Genomic DNA, 22,463 nt, shown 5'->3' on the forward strand with positions numbered 1-22,463 from the left:
CTGTTTCCTATAAACTTCAAATTTTTGAAAAGCGCTATATAAAACCAACATATTATATTATTATTATTATTATTATTATTATTATTATTAGTGTTAAAAAAATATGTATGTAGTTGAATCTCATAAATTCAGGTCAAAATCATGCATATCAACAATATTAATAACAACAGTAATTATATGGAACATTCTATAGACTTTGCAGGGTTACATTTTTGCATGTTCTGTGTGTTTTTTTTGTGTATTTCTGCACATACCAACAGATTAACTTCAGCGTTGCATGAATATCTACTGCATTCAAGACCAGGTGACCTCACCATCGTCAAAAGTCGTACCGTTTTCACACAAGACCCTCCTTCCTTCGCACTAACACACACACATGCACGCACACAGAAAAAAAAAGAATAATTGTACCCCTGCGGTGGTGATTTTCTGCATGCAATGGATGCATAAATAAACATAGGCATAAATACACAGAGGACACTGACTGGGACAAGCTGGACAAGTGGGGCAGCTGTTATTAAAAGGGCTATTTATCACTGTCACCCTCTCGTGTCCCATCCCTGTGTGTCCTCAGGCGATGTCACTGGGCCGCTCAGGAACAATGTGGCTCATCCACTCAAACCCAAACACACAAACACATCCTGTGCATTTAGCTTTTGCTGCTATATTTGTGCATGCTTATGCTAAAACTGCTTTGATGACTGGGCCAAAAACACAAAAAAAAACAAGAACCACGGCCTCGTTCGGATTTTCATCTCAAACCAAAGCTACACTGCACACGCTGTTTATTTTCTGCTCTGTTACTTTATTGATCGTGGACACAATTATCCACTTTTCTGAAGCACTGCATTAAGTGAAATTCCCCTTTGTTGGACAATAAGTACAGAGGGTTATGGGTAAGACATGCAATTCCTCTGCCTGAGGGGAAAAAACTACTATTACTGCTGCTATGCTCACTGCCAACGAGTCGGGGATGAAAAACACACCAGCAATTAGTGCACCACATCTTTCAACGAACAATAGGCTGAAATAGTCCACCAAAAGTGGCTCTTTTGAAAAGCAACCTTACTAATATTTTAGAGTTTCTGTTGATTCTCAAAAAAAATACTCAACGGATACTGACAGTATTCATCCAACGAAGCTTAAAAGCAAGTTTAATTGTTCCTGATCCTGGAGAGCCCCTGTCCTGCTTGTTTCAGATTGTTTCCATGCTTTAAAGCACCTTCAATAGTGAATCAATACCAGGCTTCCTGCAAAGCTCAATGATGATATTAGATTTAGGTGAATTGAAGGAGGAAGACATCAAATACATCAGACATAGCCAAGTGGAAGGAATATAGAGCCCAACATATAAAAAAACTCCCAAAACACACAAATTGACAGCAAAATGTACAAAACACAAAAAATTCAAAAATGACACAAAAAACACAAAATGACAACAAAGACAGACACAACAACTACTTAAAAAAGGAAAATGACTATGAAAACACCAAAAAATGATAACACATTACAGAATCGCTTCAACAACTGTCAACAAAATTATACAAAATGACAGGAAAATACAGAAAACAACAACAGAAATACAGAAAATGACCCCAAAAATGCACAAATCAACAACATAAATGCAGGAAATGACAGAAGAATAAACAAAATTACTAAAAGGACACACAAATTCACAACAAACTGACAAAACAACAAAACCACAGACAAAGACAAAAAAAGACTTTAATACAATACATACAATCACATTTTTGTGGCCCCTCCCTGAAATACATGCAAGACAGTTGTGAGGTCCCTGCAATGCAGTATTCTTCAAAAGATAACGTATAGATAAATACATAATTTAGAGCTGGGACTTAAACGCGTTATTTGCAAAGAATTAAAAACCTCCAAACAGCCCGGAACCGTTCTCATTTTACAAGTTCCTAGTATACCCATAATACTGATGCACAGACTACAAAACAAGAAAAGTGAAAACCTGGGGAAACGTCTTTGCTGTGTTTCTAAAAAAAAACACTTGTGCTAGAAAGAGTTTGAAGTTCACAGGAGCTCTTCTAGCCCCAGCTAGCGCCTCAATGCTTAACATGTAGCTGCTAGTACCTCAATGCTAAACATGTAGCAGCTAGCATGTCAATGCTAAATATGTAGCAGCTTGCACTTCAATGCTATACATGTAGCAGCTACACCTCAATGCTAAATATGTAGCAGCTAGCACCTCAATGCTAAACATTTAGCAAATACACCTCAATGCTAAATATGTAGCAGCTTGCACCTCAATGCTTAACATGTAGCAGCTAGCACCTCAATGCTAAATATGTAGCAGCTAGCACCTCAATGCTAAACATGTAGCAGCTACACCTCAATGCTAAATATATAGCAGCTAGTACCTCAATGCTAAACATGTAGCAGCTACACCTCAATGCTAAATATATAGCAGCTAGTACCTCAATGCTAAACATGTAGCTGCTAGCACTTCCGGTCGGCCTATTTTACGGCAATTCGTGTACTATTTAAAAGGTTGAAACCCTGCTATGCTTTTTTTTTTTTTAATTAACAATTAAAAACACCAGAAAACCATCATATTTACAAGTGTACTATTAAAATACTTAATAAACATTGTATAGTCGGTTTACATTCAAATATCATGTCCCAGCAGCTATGTTGTAAGGATTGCGAGTGAAGGAAGTGTCGTTGTCTCTGCAAATGCGTTGAAATGATCTGAAAGGATCCGGTCTGTGAAAGGATTAGGTAGTGACAGCAGCTACCACCTCAATGCTAAATATGTAGCAGCTAGCACCTCAATGCTAACCATGTAGCAGCTAGCAGGGACAACAGTCCTAGTGGGAGCGGACAGCGTCTCCAATCCACGCAAGACAAGATGACAGGGTTCAGAGCCATGAGTGACAAAGTGAGTGAATAAATGATTGTAGTGGACAGTCGACCACTCTCAGTGGCAGAGGATGTGGGCGGGGCTAAAAGCGCTGCTACAGATAGCATCGTCTGACCCAACTTATCAACTGCTATGTAGGAAGACTATTTCAAACTAAATTCATCAACTTCATCAGTTACTTTTTTATTTCATGATATCCACAGATATTCTAACTATTTTACACAGCACAGAACATTCCAGAGAAGTGGAAGGTGAACAAAGTGCTGTTTTTTACAACGCATTTGTTTCAGATACTTTACAAAATAACCTGGAAAGTATGAATATAGCTTAGTTAAATTTAAGTTAGTGCTTTGTGATCAATGCAATCATAATATTCTTTATTCATAATACACATTATGTTAGCACTCAGTGGTGAAAATAATAAACAATTTTGTTGTTCAGTCATAGACCAAATTACATTTAAATTGGAAAAATGTTGCTTCTCGTGTCAAATATTATCTGATTCATTTAGATTAATTGAGATTCACAAATTACAAAATCTCTATACAATTAGATATTTTTTTAAATCAAGTCCCACCACTAATATCAGTATATTTAGTGGTGCCCAAGTGAGTTCAGGCACTGTTATAGGACAAACTGGCTAACCTGTCACTGCTTTTTATTATATTTTTGATATACGTCATGTATTTTCTCTGTCCACAAACAATAAGTAGAGGGTCGTTCAATAAAGAAGCTTTATTAGCACCACTTTTCTTAACCTTTAAAGAACCGATCAGCTTTTCACACAGCTCTCCTTTGCTCTCATTTGATTAATAGAGTCAGGACTAAACCACGTGAAACCTATCAAGCGCAGCAATCCACCCACGATTAATGAAGTGCTTACTTAACCAATTTAAACCCCTAATTCCTATTAATTCACCATAATAGCCACCCTCTCCAACAGAATTAACAACACTTTGGCAGGAGCCTACAAATCTCTGCAGACCACAAAGAGTCAACCCAGCAGATTCCACATTCTTGTATAAATATGTACGAGTATGTATATCACTGTTAAAATGCAAAACCCTGGTGTAAGACCCCATCACGTCTGCTTTACACCTGTATTACGTTTCCCCCTCAATCAGCAGCTTTTCTGAGACGCGAGGCCTCCCACGAGGAGCAGAAACCATTACAAGGCGCCGCAGCTCATTTGCAGAAAGATTGGAGATCACGCTGCATCAGAAAGTCTGCGAAACATTTCAGGGGACAAAATTGATTTGGCCCATTTCTGTGTGTTTGCATGCAGCCTCGGTATCAGAGTATTTAATGTAATCCAGCGTGGAGGGGCTGCAGCTTATGGACAATCAGGGACATTAAAGGAAGAGGATGCAAAAGAAAAAATGTTACTTTTAATAAAATCTAAATGTTAGGTCGATTAAAATCTCTATGTTAGTATTATTAATAAGTGGACCTTCTGCATGGGGAGGTTGCATGTTCTCAGAGGTGATGGTAAAGGATTCCAAGTTGCTTTTATTGGTACTTGTACTTTTTTGAGTATATTTCTAAATCAGTAATTTTACTTAAGTACGTTTTTAAAACAGTAATTTGTTATATGTTATTATATTGTCCTTAACCTTTCTTTTATTTTTATTGTTAATTCTTTATTTTTCTTATTCTGTAAAGCAGCTTTGAGAACCCAAAAGAACGCTACATGAAATTGATGCATTATTATTATTATTACTATCAGAATTATTACATTTCTATACCCAACCGTTACTGAGTAAATTATTATTTTTTTGTTTTAAAATGATCAACGGACATTGTGAAACTACAAAAAAATGAAATGACCAGACAACCATCAAATGCATCATAACCAACCAATTAAATTAAACGTAATGTATGGCACCAAAACAGCACTGAATGGAGGTTATTATCTCAGTTTTAAAGTTCATAAATGTGTCGACACTTCGATCCTGAGAATAATTTTTTATTTTAAATTAAATTCATTGAAATTCTTGTATTTAAAAAATAATTGTGCATTTTGGCAAACCTTTTATTTTCTACAAATGCCTTTGTGGAAAATAAATAAAGTTCCAATTGTGGTAGATTTGGTCTCTTCCTTTTTAAGTTTATACATGAGATGTTTACTGTATGTAAGGGAACCATGGATAAATTTATTATTAAAACAAACATGGGGTGGGTGAAAGTAACTAGTAACTTTTACTTTGAGTACTATTTACTTGTACTTGAGTATTTTATGTATGACTTCCTTACTGATAGAACTGAATATGATTCACACCTTCAGCACAATTCATACTCTCACTGTATAATACACTTTATATATTTGATTTTTCTATCTTTTATACCTTGTACTTATATATCTTTATGAAAGTGTGGTGTGTATTTGTACGGTTGGCGTACAGACAACCCTCGGTGCTATTGGTACGGTTACCAAAGTATGTAGCGTTTTAGGGTTAGATTATATCCCTATAAGGTTTAGTCTTAGTCACGTGACCTAAACTGGCCAAATAGGGCGCTGCGTACGGATAGAATTTTGGTATATTGAAACGGCAACTAGCCACTGCCTATCTTTATTACTTTTTAAATCATTATAATTATTATTATACCTTTCTTTTCTTTGTTTTGTTCTTTGTTTCATATTTGTTCATTTTTAATCTTTGCGGCATCCAGTGTGGACAGAAAAGTAACAATTTCATTGTACAGGTTAACATGTTTCCTTATTGTGCACATGATAACAAACACTTTGAATCTTAAATCTTGTACTTGAGTACAACTTAAATCAAGTAATAACAGTACTTCTACTTGAGTAGGAGATATCAGTACTCTACACCTCTGCATGGGCTTATGTTGCTTTTTTTTCTCATGTCATGTTTTGTTGTCAGGAGACGCGGAGCCGTCACTCCGTCTCATCGGTAATTTTGTGGATTGATTTTGCTAAACAATGTAAATAAAATCATATTTTCTTTGCATACTTTCTTTGTCATCTTTACTGTGTGAGTATCACTGTACTTATTGCACTGAAAACATTCCAACATCAAGTGTCTTGCGTTTTTTAAGTCCTATTCATTCCTGATGTGAATGATAAAAGCACACAATGCAATGAAGTAAATGACATCAAACAAAACCATCCATTGTTTCCTTTTTCTGATCCACTGATGTCGCTTGTTTAAGCTACAAAGACATTATGCCTCACGTTCCAGAGACACGACAGACACATAAACAAATAAATAAATACATTGAGTATTTCAATTTTGACTGGGGGGGAGGAGGTTGGAAACAGATCAAGCAGAGCCCGTGGCTAGAGGAGCCTGACTGCACGCCGGTGGGGGGTAAAAGACAGCCTGGAAGGGAAGGAATGGGGGGTGTCTGTTTTTTAATGAGCTGAAACTTTAAATACTGCATAATATAAAACAAAAGTGGAGAGTTCATTTCCCATCTTCTGATAAAAATGAAAGGGAAAAAAAACACTATTAAAATGCTTTCTCTCTTGATATCAACAGTGAGCATTAAGTATGAATGAAAGGGGTGATGGCACATCATCTGCCATGAAGAAAGAAAGAAAGCACAACAAATGCTGTTGGTGGAAAAAATAAAACAATAAAGGACTTAGAGTGTAAAACCACGAACAGAATAAACTATATTCCCTGGTGATAAATAAATGCGTTATTAAAATTGTGCATACTTTTGTGTATTTGAAACCAGACTAATCATAAATATACTTCAAGTGTGTCTATGATTAGTTCATTTAAAGCAGTGGTTCCCATTCATAAGTACCCCCTCTTCATACCATGAATACCTCTCCATAATTTCAAATTCAAATTTTTCATTTGTGGAACAGCAGGCTCTACTGAACCCCTAAATGTGTCTCCAACATTAGTTCCCTACGGCTTACGGTAATCTACAAATTTAAAATAACGAATGGAATTTAAAGTAGAATTTAGTTGAACTGCAACTTTTATGTAATTTTTATTTTGTAAAATCCAGCTAATTATTCTCTCCAGTTGTCATAAATATAATTAAATGGCATCTACAGCACAACATAATCCTGTTAATAAATTACAGTAAATAAATAGTAAAAATATAGTTTTATTGATCATTTTAATTGTTAGTTTGTGGTGAATTTGTCCCAAAAAATTCCTAAAAAAAGAACGGGGAACATTTTCAGATTAATTGTTAAAAAAAACTTCCTGAGTACCCCTGCAAGGTGCTCCTTTACCCCTAGGGGTACACGTACCCCTGTTTGGAAACCACTGACTTAAAGCATGCTGTTTTGGAACGACTAATTTTGTACCAAAATACATTTTAACTGTAATTACATTATATAAAAAAAGTTCAACTGGAATTGTAGTTAGTGTATTTTTACGTGCTAAAGTGTATTTAGTATGCTTTCATGTATATGACTTTAAATGCACTAATTTATGCTAAATTAATAAATGGGTTGAAATGCAGGTTCACAGTAATATTATTGAACACTTTCCAAATACATTTCTTAAGATAACTTCATAATTAGTCTCAAATGTCAATATTCTCTATGTATGTGTGTGTGTACGATAAAATGACAATTGAAGCATATATATATATATATGAAATGTGTAAAAACGAAAAATACAATTTGTGTAAGTACATATTCAATATACTAATATACTTAAAATACAATAAAGCACTTTTCTTTTTTTTTTTACCAGGTCAAAGAAATGTTGCTGAGCCTGTAGATCAATACAAAACTATCACATAAAGGCAAATTATGTTTGCGTTTATTTATTTATTTGCGGTCACCACGTTTTCTGTGAAAGGAAGAGGAAATTTAAATTACCAAAAAAAAAAAAAAAAAAAAAAAACCAGAAGAGAGAGGGAGAAAGATGACTGACAGACGTTTCAGCCTCCCACTGACACACTGGCACAGCAGGGATCACACACGCACACACACACGCGCACACACATGGAGAGAATGCAGGAATGAACAATATAAAACCCTTTACAACCTTCTGTTCAACAAAATGCTGTGATTAATTGATATTTTTTAATCAATCACCCATTTATCAAATATAACAGAATTAAATAAAGGGATTCATTAAAGTATCTAAAATGATCAAAAAACATATTTTTTGTAGAATTTTCAAAAAAGTGTTTCACAGACACGTTACATCATTATATACTGTATAAAGTTCTGTATAACATGATGTGAATCTTACAAATACTAATATACCAGCCAACGTGATGATAAATCCAGTAGAGATGTGAATCTTTGGGTGTCTCACTGATTCAATTCGATTCTGATTCTTAGTGTCACGATTCGATTCAAAATCAGGTCTTGTTTCAAACGATGCTTGATTCAAAAATTGATACAATGCATAGTCTGTTAAGGCAAATTATGGCATCAAAACGATCCAATTTGTATAAGATAAGGTTAAATAAACTGATTCCAATGATGTAATCGCACAAAGGAAACTTAAGACAATTTATTGACATTTATTCATGCTAAACATATAAAAACTTACTTACTGTACAAGAAATAACTTATATAAATAAATAAAAAGAAATGTGTACATTGTCTGTTTTTTCTTTTGCTGTTGTATTAGTTTTGTGTTTCTACTGTGTATTGTTTGACTTGCAATAATAAAAATAAAATTGATTTTTGAAGTTTATGAATCAATTCAGAATTGTGGATGATTAGAATCGCGATTCTTTCCCCACCCCTAAAATCCAGCATTTAAATCAAATGACTTCATCAAAGAGGATTAATTACAAATCTGGATTCAGGAAAGAACATACCAATAGTTGTAGTTTATTTGTATTACTTGTATCTATTATTATTATTAACCTTCTTTTGCATCTATTAAGAAAAATAAATTCTAAGCATTAGTTAACATATCTTGTGCTGGTTTGAATAAGCTATTTATATAAACTTTTACAGGAATTTTGCACATCATCAGCAAATCTTTCCACCTGTAAAAATCATGAAAATGTGCTTTAGGTGAAATGAGCTGTGGAAGCTTAATTAGACTGAAGAAAACTTGGTTTTTGAAATATTGTCAATTAAAATGCTTCCCCCTTATTCTTAACATTTACCAGTAAGATTTGTTTACTTATCTTACACAGAAGCAATATTTATAGCTTGATCTGTTCTGAAATGGTAGGATCTGAAAAGTTCGACTGAAATTTCTATTCTATTTCTATTTCTATTCTAATCAACTATGGAGCAAAAGATTCAATAACATCTGCAACTTAATAATAGTGTTTCCCGATGGGCCGTCGACTCAAAGTGGGCCGGTCCACTACGTTTTTTTTTTTTTTTTTTACGAACGAGTGGAGGCAGACATGGTAACAGGTTGCCAAAAATAGTCCAAACATGGCAAGAAAAGAGTGTAAAGTGACTAAAAGGGGCCAAAAGCAGTCAGAGTGGCCAAAAAATGTGCAAAGAAAAAGGAACTAGGTGGTATTTAATGGCAAAGGGTAGCTTTAAAGGACAAAATGTGGCAAACAATAGTGGAAAAAGGACAAAAATGTGGAACAAAAAGAGGTTAAATGTAGGTAAAAAAGGAAACAAGTAGTATTTATTGGGAAAAAGTTAGCCCATTTGAGAAAGAACAAAAATTGAATAAAAGTGTCAAAATGAACTTGCAAAAATCGACAAAAAAATAGTATAAAAGGGGTATTTATTGGCAAACGGTAGCTAAAGTCTGAAAATAACTCTTTGAAAAGGAACAAGGAAAAACTAAAAAAAACCCAGTGGTAAAATTAATTACACACAAACATGTCATGAACATCCATGGTGCGCATTGGGTTCTTAACATGTGGTGAAAAAAATCAGCGTTTATAATGCTGTGTTTGCGGAGAAATGCGCATGTTTACACAGACTTTGCAGGCATGTGTTCACAGTATAGAGCCAGAGAATATTCGGATGCCCCTCCCCCCTCTCTTGTCCAGACTAACCGAAGTTCAAAATAAAAATAAACATTTTGCAACACCAAATACGTCCAAAATAATGGATGCACACACTCGGACTATGTGCAAGCTGTTAAAAAAGTTTCAGCTCGACAAGACACCACGTCAGGGAGATATGCGCTCCACACACCTTGTATTTACGGATAGATATGCACTTTTCTATTATGGCATGCTATAGTTGCTAACAGTGAACATGACCGTAAATGGAGCAATGATGGGAAATGTTTCAATGCAGTCATGAATAGGTTTGGGCAAATGTCATTTGTGTGAAATTCGAAGCTGATCAAACTTTGTGTGTCAGAGTTATAGAGATTTAAAAATTGTGGTGTGCTAATGAAAATTAGCATGACAACTTTGCGGAGAAGCCACGACTAAACCGCAAATTCCTTTGATGATTTTTCATCTTCAGTGGGTCCAAAGTGTTCTGGCCGAGTTTGAAGCGAATCGGATGAAGCGCCTCAGACTAGTTGCCCAAATGCATTTTGCCATTTTTGACCTTTGACCCAAGACTTCCTGTTCGGTTTGGGGCAGGGTCATAGTGTAAGTTTTTGCTCATCTTGGGGTCACCAATAAATCTGGCAAATTTCGTATATGAATTGGTCAAACCTGTTGGTTGTTCGGTTCTATCGCATATTTTGCGTTTATATAATTTAATAGAGCCAAATTATCAAACTTTTCACCAGTTCTGAGGTGTGTCAGTTTTGGTGAGACTTCGGGCATGCTCAGGGGGACAAATTAGCGATCAAAGGCAGATGCTGAATAATAATAATAGTAATAGTGAATGTAAGAAATTACAATAGGTTCCCACTTCTGTACCTTGTGGCATAACCCATCATACTGCTCACACTGCTTCACACCATTTACACTGATGTCCACCCCATATACTGTATCATTACGTGCGACCAGTACAAGACGAAACCTTGTCTGTCGTGGTAGCATTTCAGAGCACGGAGGATGTCGCAAGACGTTTAATATTAACCCAACCACTAGGAACAAGTGTATTATGTTTTTCCTGCAGTCTGTGCCTTCTCCTCGCCCTCTCTTTTCTGTTTAAGGTGTCTTGATGCTGGAGCTGGCGGTTCCTGATCGATGGTTCGCAGCTCAACTTGTCTGGGGCACTCGGATGGACTTCTATCCTATTCTGTTTGTCCTTCTGTTCACTAACCCCAACCAGTCAAAGCGCACGGCTGCCACCTCTGAACCAGGCTCCGCTGGAGATTTCTTCCTATAAAAACAGGGAGTTTTTTCTTCCCACTGTCGCTAAATGCTTGTTCATGTGGATCTTGTTGGGTTCTTTCTTTCTTACTATGGACTTTATATTTTGTTAAGCGCTTTGAAATGACTTTGTTGTAATTTGCGCTATATAAATAAAGTTGAACTGAATTGTCCCATTCTGGGACTTTGGACCCTAATTAGGACGTAAAAAGCCACACGTTGACTTAATAACAGCTTCTACATGGTGTCACTGATAATGTCTGGACACAAAATGCCAGGGATGAATTTTTGTGTTTCCCCAATGAAAGTAAATGAGTTTCCAGCTCCTGTCAGCTGGTAATTCCCAAAGAGCTGTTGGACAGTAAATATAGTGACAGCGTTTGTAGAACACTATATGTGATAGTGAAAGAGATGTGAGTGATGGCGCGGACCCCCCGCTGCTCGTAGAGCTAACACAGAGACGGAGCTGGTGGCCGATGATGATGATGATCACCTCTCCTGTGCGAGCTGCAGGGGTTGTTCCCACAGTAATTGTTTCTGCCAAAGCCATACATCCAAATGACAGGAGGAAAAACTGCTGCGACTTTCCTGCTAAATAATTGATTTACAGAGCAGCTCTGGAAACCCTTTCAAGGAGACGAACACCAGCATTTTATTTTTAATTTTTTAATCTGAGAAACATATGAGCTAATTAGAAGAAAATTGCAAGTTGACTAGCAATTTCACTGCTGAACATTAACAATTTACAGCAACAGCACACTCCATTCCAGCACTTGGTTTTGCGTTAGTTACCTAAATTCTTAACAGCACAAGTGTTTAAAGATTTCACCTTGACAAAACTTATTGCCAGGCCCAGCGTGCAATTAAACCTGACAAACAGGCATTCATTCTGAGTTCATTAGCACTTCCAAGATGTGTGCGTTGGCTAATTTAGACACTTTACTACAAATCTTCACCACAACAACAACTATTAAATGGTTTTAATCTCGTGCCAAATACAGATGAATTTAGTTAATTTAAAGAAGTCCAATTGCTGTCCTGAAACTTTATACCCGCAGTGGTGGTGACTAAAGTTCAGTGTGTAATGATGAGCCTGAAGAAACGCCCCCCCAGAGGTGAAGCCCTGGAAACCAATACAGTGTAGCTACTCCTCACATGCACCGTGCACAGTTTGGGTTTCACATCGTGGCTGTGGTCAGTCCCTGTGCGTCTGTCTCTGGCTGTTCCACAGCATCAATGCAGCTCATGGGTCAAAGGGTCAATGAGTAATTAAGACATGGTTCCCTGAGCATTCCACATGCACATGCACACGTTGAGCCCCGATGAAAAGGCCAGGGATGAAAGGAGAAAGGTTTAAGTGACGCCTGATACCACGGATCACATTTCCGTAAGTGTGTCTAAATGTTTCTTGTTTAGAGCAATTAGTGTGATTAAAGAGACAGAGCGGTGTCGCTGAGGCATTGTGCACGTGGCTGCATGGGACAGTGTGCGCACAGTAACTCAAGGCGATAGAAAATACTTAAAAAATATAAATTTACTGAATTTAGACCAATGAAAATATGCAAAGACTTGACTTTGTGAAAAGTACACTAAAGGCATCCAGTTCCCTTTAGATGCCGTACTACTGTAACTAAATGTCATTGATTGTAAATCATCAAAAACCAAAACAACATACTTTATTTGTCATTCCCTCTCGCTTATATTCTCAATTATATATATATATATATATATATATATATATATATATATATATGCTTTTGGTAGCCAGAACATCACCAAAATGTAATCAGCTGTTCCTTGACCCATTATCAACGTTTCCTGAAAATTTCATCAAAATCCGTTTATAACTTTTCAAGTTATCGTGTCGAGGCAGACAGCGTCGCACTGCGTTAGCTTAGCATTAGCATAGAATAGAACACTGATGATGAAGTCACTATTGATGACAATCAGTTTGAACATTCTTGGAACACCGATGACGTCATTGTTGATGACATCATCAGTTAGATTGGAACTCTGATGAGATCACTGTTGATGACATCATCAGTATTCTAAAACAATGTTCCACAGTGTGGATTGGTCATTTCAAATTGGCTTTGGAATGACCAAATTACTCCAAAATTACAGATGCATACACTCGGGGTATGCGCAAGCTGTTGACAAAGTTTCAGGTCGATCAGACACTGCGTCGGGGAGATATTTGCTCCACAAACACACACACATGCACATAGATGTTCATTGCTTTTATAGATAGAAGATATGTATTTTGAATTTTTATAAATTACAAGTATCTGCTAGTGGCAAGGGAAAGGCAAGTATTTATTATTCATTTCATTAATGATATTAAATATAATATCTAATTAATTTCTGATTTTTCATATAAGCCCAGTGGGCAGGCTGCACAGATTTATTCTATGTAAACAATGAATTTAGGACAAACTGCCAATTTCTTGTCAGCAAAGAGTGTTTCACTCCCTGTATTTGCAAAAGCCTGCATGGTCAGAGAGGGCTTAGCTAAGCCAGGCATTATCATGTTATCCTGGATGTTCTAATTCCACTTTGATGAAATACCCTAGTCTACTGCCAAGTTGCTGTCACAAGACTTGACCTCAAATAATCAGCACATGGGGACTGGAATCACTGTCTAAGGGATTCATGCTTGTATCTACATTAAATGAAAATGTACAAGTTTGTGGAAAAAATTGTTCATTAAAATGTTTGGAAAAAAAAAAAGCTTATTTTAGTTAGGGTGACCATACGTCCTGATTTACCCGGAAATGTCCTCTTTTCACGTCCGAAACATCCGGCCGGATTTTACAAACTCATCAAAATGTCCGGGTTTCCCAGGGACCCTGAAGGCATCTAGGGGAACACGTTAACTTAAATAACCGTAACTCTGCTAATATTTGCTCTGTCAATATCAATGTGTCCACCAAAATGTTTTTTCTACGAATTTGTTGTTCTTACATTCCCAATTTTTCCAGTAATTTTGGTTAACATTTTTAGAGTCACCCATGGTTGGGTGGGGTAGGAACTCCGTTTGGGGTCGTGAGACACTGGGAGGGGGTCGCCAGATGCCTTGAAAAAAACAAAAAATATTCAGCCCATTTTTGCCATATTTTAACCTATTTTTCTAATCACTTTTTCTTGCCATATTTTTGCTCCCTTTAATGCATTTTTGCCACTTTACTCCCATTTCTGACATTTCTACATGAAATTTCAATGCCTTTTCTGCACACTTATTTCCACTTTCGAGACATTTTCTGCACTTATAAACCCTTTCCACCACTTTTCCACCTAATGCCACATTAGTTGACCCATTATTGTCACTTTTAACCATATTTCATGCTTATTTTTGCCAATTTCACAATTTGTCACGCCTATAATTTGCCAGTTTAAATGAATTAGTCCTACTAATTGGTCCAATATTGACACTTTGAACTAATTTAACACTTTTTCTGTCTGTTTTTGGCCACTGTAATTTGCAACTTTTAACCTATTTCTTTAGTTTTTGAAGTCAAATTTCATCACCTTTTCCACCATTTTTTGTCACTTTTAACCCAATTTCTTTCTAATTAAAACAAGGATCTTTAAGATGATTCTATACTATGGCCCAAATAATAGTACATTTCCTAGATAACAGTGGATATTATTCAGATAAATAAATAAATAAATGTGGTTATCACAGATTCATAGAACAATGGACCATTTTGCTGACTTTATGGGTGGGCCCCAAAAATATCTCCCCTTTATAGTTGGCCCTGTCTGCACATGACTGTTCTTCAATGTTCATGTCTGTGTTCAACCATCTTCAGCTACAGTGGGGGTTCCCTGTCTCTGGAACCTTTATTTTGGAGGCTGAAAATGTTGAGAACCACTGTCTTACTACCCATGTCCTACTAATGCTAATGATATGACACATGTTGTCTTCTGGTGTATTTGTATTCCTTATGTGGAAACCAGTGATCTTTGTGTGGTTTTATAGTTGCATGAGATGATCAAGACTGACACACACCACGAGATGACATTCAGACTGTCAGGGGATATGTGCTGCCTTCAAGTGCAAATCAGTTCAAAAGGTGAATTGATCTCCGTGTACGACAAGAAATTATTCGTTCAGTTTCATTGTTGCCCAAAATGAAGAGGCCAAGGTCTGAAAATTGAGGTCGCTGATAAATGCCATTAGTGGGCGATGCTAAAGGGAGAAATCAATATGGCAGTTTGTCAACCTGGCTCTCAGATGGGAGGGGGGGGGGCATTACCAGAAATCAAAGGCCTCAGAAAGCCTGGAGGAGCCGTCGTAGACGTCTTCCTACAAAGATCTCACTTTGGTAATTAACACCTGGTTTATCAGAGCTGCCTCATCACTGTTTTTCTGAACCATTATTGACTATCTGATGTGTGAAGGGTGACTACTAATTTAACTTTAGGTGAATGACACAGGGTTGTTTTGTTCTCCTACATTTGTCTTGTAAAATAAGGTAAAATACAAAAATCATGTTAATAACCCACTCAGCTCTATAAGGCAAACTCTATAAAACACTCTATAACAGACATAGGCAACTGGTGGCCCTCGGTCTAATTTTATGTGGCCCCCAAAGTAAACATACAAAATGACAGAAAAATATACATATAAAAAAAAAAAACAAGAATATTTAAAAAAATGACAGAATTACAACATTGCAGGAAAACACAGCAAAAGTCAAGAGAAAAACACAGAAAATACTCCAAAAACACACAAAACTACTTCAAAAATGAACAAAACGACAAGAGTGATGCACAAAATTACTCAGAAAAACATACAAATTTACAGAATACGACAACAAAAGTACACAAAAAGACAAGAAAAACATGAAAAATGACTCCGCAAACAAAGTACTAACAAACAAATAAAACGACAACAGAAATTCACAAAAAATTGACAGCAAAAATACACAATATGACTCCAAAAATACACAAAAGGACTACAGAAATGCACAAAATGGCTCACAATGAGCAAGACAACAACAAATACACACAGAATGACAGAAAAACACACAAAACTCTTTGTTCTTTCCTGTATTAACGCTCATATCGCTCATTATTCTAAATGCTGACATTAATGTTGATCGTGTGGCACTCCGATCAAACAAACATGACCCGGAAGTGTACTCTCATCCAATGCTAACGGCTATGCTAATGGCAGTTCGGCATGACAAGATCGCTGCTTCCAACTGTGCATCAGAAACGTGTCCTTTTGGCTTTAGCTGGCGTTGGACACAGAACCTCCTCACGGACATTTAGGAGGATTTAGAAACTCTTAAGTGTTGCAGAGCTAAAGATATCTCAGAATCTGTCACGCTTCACTTCCAGGTCACGTACTTTGGCAAATCGGTAATGGAGAAAACGAATAAAGGCGTTTGTTTTCCGTTTTTCTGTACCAAAGCAAAAGAGCTTGAATTTGAAAAACAAGGCGTTTTCCATTTTTTTATTTTGGTTTTGGAAACAAATATCAAATAATGAGGTTTTTTTTCGTTTTTCATGTTTTTGTTACATAATGAAAAACGAATGATACACGGATTGTTCTTCATTACTTATTCTGTCTCTTGGAATATTAAGACATGGTTGATCAAGTGATAATACTTAAAGAACAATAGTCAGAAACATTAGGTATGAGAAAAACTGACCAATATTATCTGGTACTCGTTTTTTTTTGCTAATGCTTTAGTTATAGCTTCTTCTCTTCCTCCTCCTCGTGTATTGCTTTCTTTCTAAAACTAAAGAACAACAATGAGTTAAAGCAATAATAATAATTACATTTTATATGATTTCTGTGATGGATTCGAATAGAAATCACATATTTGCATATATTTCTATCAGTACTCTGCCCATAACTAAAACACACTTCACAGTTATATATATATTTTTAATTAAATTACCGTAGTCTGAATGTAGAAGCTTTTATTCACAACAAACAATCCATAAAGTAATTGTGTCAATCATTCTATTCCAAGAGAAATCCTAACCTTTGCATTAAATATTAAAGGAAAGTTGCTTTTCCGGAGAAACACCCAGTGTATTGTGTATCAGTGTAATAATAATGAGTATAAACTGACTCCGCCTTTGTAACTTCAAATCTTGAATAATTTATTGAAGCTGTACAGTTACAGCGGTCATACATTGCTGCGTTTCCGTTAAAGGATTCACGGTGAGGAAAGTGGAACATTATTCATTTAACCTCTGAGGAATGTCACTTTAAACAAGGACCAAGCCTAAAATCATGCTGGGTTTCATATTGTATGTAGTATATAGATATATATATTTTTAATTATTTTTAGTATTGTGCACCTTCTTCTTCTTTGTATGCAAAGTAGACAGTGACAGGTCCAGCACTGGTGTGCACGCTTTCAGTGGCTCCGACCACCATCCAACACCCGATGCCATAGGCCACACATGGGATTCCTGCAAAAACACAGAATTACAGATAAAGTTTCATTGTACAGCAGTGATTCCCAATAAGGGGCACGTGAATGTGTTGCTGGGGTTATGTGGAAACATTAATCAGGGTTGGGGTCAATTACAATTGTAATTGCGTATTTGCTAATTCATAACAATTATGATGCAATTATAATTATAATCGTAATTGAAAACAATCTGTCGCTGTTGTAATCGTAAATGAATTGTAATTTAGTTCAGATAATTGACTTAGTAATTTTAATTGGCATTAACATTTTCTAAAAAATTGTTATTTGCAATGTACTGTATTTAAATGCTAAACTGGGAAACCATGTTATAGTTCTATGGTTTACACATAATACTATGTAGTAAACCATTATAGTTTATCGTTAGTTCTCTTGAGGATCATTGTACCTTTTTTTTTTTTTAAGTTGAAATCGAGGTGTATACTGACAGAAAAAAGGATTAATAAAAAATAATAATAATTAACAGCGCTGGCAGTACAGTGTTGTTTATATACATATTATAAGTGACATACGCACACAGACAAAATACCTTCATATTTACCTCTGTAAGTTAGTGTGTGCCTGTGTCCGCAAATATTACTTTAGGACCCATTTTATGCATACACTTCAGGGCAGGGTTGCGGTCAATTATAATTGTAATTGCGTAGTTGATAATTAAATACAATTATGGCGTAATTATGATTGTAATTGTTATAAAAAAATCTGTTGCTGTCGTAATTGTATTTAAATTGTAATTCAGTTTAGATAATTGACTTTACAATTGTAATTGCCATTCAAATTCTACAAAAGACATCAATTATGATTTAATGCAAAACTGAAGGAACCATGTTACAGTTCTATGTACAGTTCTACCATTTGGAACGCGGTTGCAACTCCCATCCGTGGGACCAGGGGCATCTGTGGAGCCCCTGGGCCAGGCAGGGTGCCTCGTCCCTGGGGTAGAGTGCTGGCTGGTGGGGCCTGGAAGTGGGTGGTGGTCCCCCTAGTTAACAATTATTAAAATGTGTTTCATATCAAGCTTTCCCACATTTTAGCATTTAAAAAAAATTGAAATTGAGGGGTGTACTGACACAAAAATATTAAAACCTATATTTTCATTGATTAGGAAGCTTAACAAGGTAACCAATATATAGGAAATAAATTAGATGATATATATTTGTTTTTAGTGTATTTTACAGCTGATTTAGGACCCATTAGCATTAGAGATGCTAAGAGAAAGCTAACACAAGAGAAAGGTTAACTTTTATTAGGTTATTTAAATCAGACTCGGTAATTGTGATTGTGACTGAAATGTGTAGGAAGAACGAACACGAAAAAAAAAAATCACAATTTCTCTCAATAAATGAGAACGGTGCATGAGAAAACTACAAGGTTGGGGCATCACTGTTGTAGAGATAAGTCCATTACTGACCAAGGTTAATGACTTTCAACATGGTGAAGAACTTGTCCTCTAAGTCCAGGTCGTGTTGTGGAGCTTTGGTGCAGTGGTATTTAATGAAAGGGAAGCAGCCTGTCCTCAGGATGTGATAGTTCACCTCCTGGACTTTCCAGTTAAAGTTTGACAGTCCAAACTGGTCGTTGTGGACGCTGCTGTAGCGGACACAGAAGGAGGTCCATGGAGGGAGCTTTCTTTGTAGAAGGTGCTGAGTCAGCACCTCGGAGGAGGTGGGACGTGGACCTTTATGGCTCAGAGTGCTGGGGAACAGGACGAGCCTCAGGAAGAGGCTGTGGATCCTCCTCAGGAGGTCTCTCATCACTGAGGGAGAGGATCAATCTCCAAGCTGTGGATTCAGACACACGCACACGCAGAAAAAATGTAGGATCAATTAGTTTAAAATGGCAAATAATGGGTATGACAAATTGTGAATGTGGTTAAATTGGCAAAAATAAGCATATAATATGGCAAAAAGAGGTTAAAAGTGACAATGGCCATGTTTACATGGGAGCTATAATTCCTATTTAAAGCAAAATAAAACTGAATTCCTCTTTAACCTGACCTTGTAAACACATAATTCCTAATGCTAATTTAATTCCAAATTAGTTGGCTGGTTTCATCCGTTTTTAATAATTCCTCATTCTTGTCAACACTTTACTTGGTTAATTCTGCTTTAAGTTCATTCGGATCGTTTTGCGCTTGCGTGACTTGCGGCAATGATGCGCTGGTGACGACATAATCCAAGATGGCGGCGGCCCGGACTCCAGCCTACACTATCTGATAAGAGCCTTTAAAGACTTGGATGAAATGAAAAGAGTGGATGAACAAAGGCATAAACATGAGGACTTTCACACAGACTTATTAAACACACACGGACCTCGGTAAACACAGTAAACGGAACAGGCTTCACCAGACGGCTGGCACTAGGACCCAGAGGTGGAGTAAATGCGTCCCCGTACTGTATTCACAGACTGTAATATCACCAAGTTTATTATTTTACCTGTTGTTAGAGCTACTGTCTTTACCAGGGAGCAAATATTTATTCCTGATTATTGTTTTCCAGAGGTTTACTGGGCTTTTTACCAGTGATTAGTTCATATCTCTCTTCCGCTCCGCGGTCCAAACTGACACTGTGTGTTATTGTTGAGCTGCTGCTTCAAAACTACAATCAAAATAAAGGTGAAAACAGTTCTCATGTGTGGTGTTCTGTGTTACAGCCGACAATAAAAGTTTTGTTGTGTGTTTTTCCTGATAGACGTGATACGTCACGTTCTCCCCCTGTCCAATCAGAACCTTCCCAACCCCAAGACCTAAAGCGGAATTAACTAAAGCAGAATAAACCTGTTTTCCATGTAAACCTTGTTCGAGAATTACCATTTCCACGTACACACGACGCAGAACACTTTCATTCCGAATGATTTAATTCGGAATAAATAATTCAGAATTAAAAAACGTCATGTGACCGTGGCCAATAATGGGTCAACATGTGACATTAGGTGGAAAAGTGGTGAAAAGGGTTTATAAGTGCTGTAAATGTCTTGAAAGTGAAAAAAAAAAATTAATTGCAGAAAAGGCATTACAATGTGACAGAGAGGGTAAAAATAAGCGAAAAATGGGTTCAAATTGTTCAAAAAATATTTGAAGTTTCTGGCAACCCCCCACCCAGTGTCTCGCGACCCCAAACGAGGTCCTGACCTGAAGGTTGAGAACCCCTGGAGTAGATGTATGTTTGATGTTCAGATGACTGACTGTTTGGAGAGTGAAACTATTGATCCAGCCACATTTATACAGATCTGCAGGTATTTGTGTGCACCAGTCTCAACTATTATTTTCTTAAAAAATAAATGAACTAATAAATAAGTGCATTCATAAATAAAAATCTCTTTTAACTGTACACACTCGTATTGAACAAGAATTGTCTGCGGTCAAAAGGTGGGTTTACAGAAACAGGACATATTCTGTTACTTTTATGATTATTTTATTTTTGGAGACTTTTTGATTCATCTTAAAACATGTGTTTCACACTCATTTTAATTCAGGGGCCAAATACAGACCAGTTTTGATCTCAAGTGTTAAAACAAGAAATGTTAACATTAATGTGCCTTACTTTGCACTTCCACGTTTAAATGCTGTGAGAAGTATGTAAGGGCACTGACATCATTTAAGCAATAACTTTCATATCACCTAAATTTACTTGATTTTTGTGATATATTTGTATTTATTTTACGTCAACTTTGTGGAAGAATTAGAGAAAAACTGCAGAATTTTGAAAAAAATAAAAAAACACTATTTTTTCAACAATTTGCCTTTAAAAATGACTACCATCATGTGATATAAACATGTGAGCCCTTCGCAAATGTTGTAAAGTTTAATTGAATGTGTATTTTGTGGTACTGCGATATCTACAATCGTTTACATTTTACACATTCATTCGTAATGTAATTTTTTTTTTTACTTTATCCTGCGGGTCAAAATGGAAACTCCAAAGGGCGGGAATTGAGTTTGACATTCAGAACATTCATGATAAAGGTGGCTAGAAACACTTTAAACATGAACCTATTTTAATGTTATTTTTAGCTCCGAAAAGTGTGAAAACAGTCATCACATACCACATGGTTGATCTCACAGCTGCTCCCGATGCCAACGGCCATTCTACGGCTTCATTACGAGTTAAAACACGGTAAATATCATTAAATTGAAGAAAAACAATCCTAATGCAGTTAATGTGACCTGCTGCACCGGCTTCAGTCTTCCGGTGGGAAACACAGCAGCGCTGCTAAAAGTTCCGCTTTCAATCATTTTCTCGCTTTTATTTTTCAAATAAGATTAAAAAAATACTGCTAGCAGTAGTTTTAAATTCTATTAATTTCCCAGGACGTATGAAGCTCAATACAGGACAACAAGGCCATTATCTTAGATTAAAAAGAGTTTTAAAAATGTATAAAAAAAAAAAAAAAAACTTAAATAAATACAATAACACAAAATAATATAAATGTATTAATAATAATAATAATAATTATTATTATTATTGTTGTTTGTTTGTTTGTTTGTCTGTATCATATTTGTATATTTTGTAAATATCTATCATATTTGTATATAATTTGTATATTTGTATTATTATTATTGTTAATAATAATAATAATAATAATAATAATAATAATAATAATAATAATAATAATAATAATAATAATAATAATGATTATAATAATAACAATAATAATAATAATCTTACTTTATTTTTCACTACTGTAATGTGTGTGTATCTGATCCTTCTTTTTTAACAATCTTTTACTTACTCTTTTACACTTATTTAATGTTTATTCTTTCTTTCGTCTTTGTCATTTGTGATTTTTCTGAAGTGGCTGTAACGTAAGCATTGATTAACAAAGGAATTCTGATTCTGATTCTGAATAATAATAATAATAATAATAATAATAATAATAATAATAATAATAATAATAATAATAATAATAATCAGAAGAAGAATATTAATCATAATAATAATGTATTCTTTTGATTC

General features: G+C 35.8%; 1 protein-coding gene across 1 annotated transcript; it reads right to left on the reverse strand.

Annotated features, from left to right (window-relative positions):
• Nucleotides 1–17,148: 17,148 nt before the first annotated feature.
• On the reverse strand, nucleotides 17,149–21,703 carry LOC114465666 (uncharacterized protein C15orf61 homolog). Its single transcript, XM_028450822.1, has 3 exons — nucleotides 21,553–21,703; nucleotides 18,920–19,289; nucleotides 17,149–17,488 (listed from the first exon to the last, which is right to left on the reverse strand). The coding sequence occupies exons 2-3, from the start codon at nucleotides 19,260–19,262 to the stop codon at nucleotides 17,361–17,363; spliced, it is 471 nt and encodes a 156-aa protein (XP_028306623.1). The 5' UTR covers nucleotides 19,263–19,289; nucleotides 21,553–21,703; the 3' UTR covers nucleotides 17,149–17,360.
• Between the last annotated feature and the right edge of the window lie 760 nt (nucleotides 21,704–22,463).

The sequence above is a fragment of the Gouania willdenowi genome, chromosome 6, assembly GCF_900634775.1.
Source record: "Gouania willdenowi chromosome 6, fGouWil2.1, whole genome shotgun sequence".
Classification (NCBI taxonomy): Eukaryota; Metazoa; Chordata; class Actinopteri; order Blenniiformes; family Gobiesocidae; genus Gouania; species Gouania willdenowi.

Coding starts and splice junctions, on each gene's coding strand:
- LOC114465666 (XM_028450822.1), bottom strand. CDS start 19,262: ATGAGAGACCTCCTGAGGAGGATCCACAGCCTCTTCCTGAGGCTCGTC. Junction 17,489..18,919: donor GTTGAAAGTCATTAACCTTG/GTCAGTAATGGA, acceptor GTGTTTTTGCAG/GAATCCCATGTGTGGCCTAT.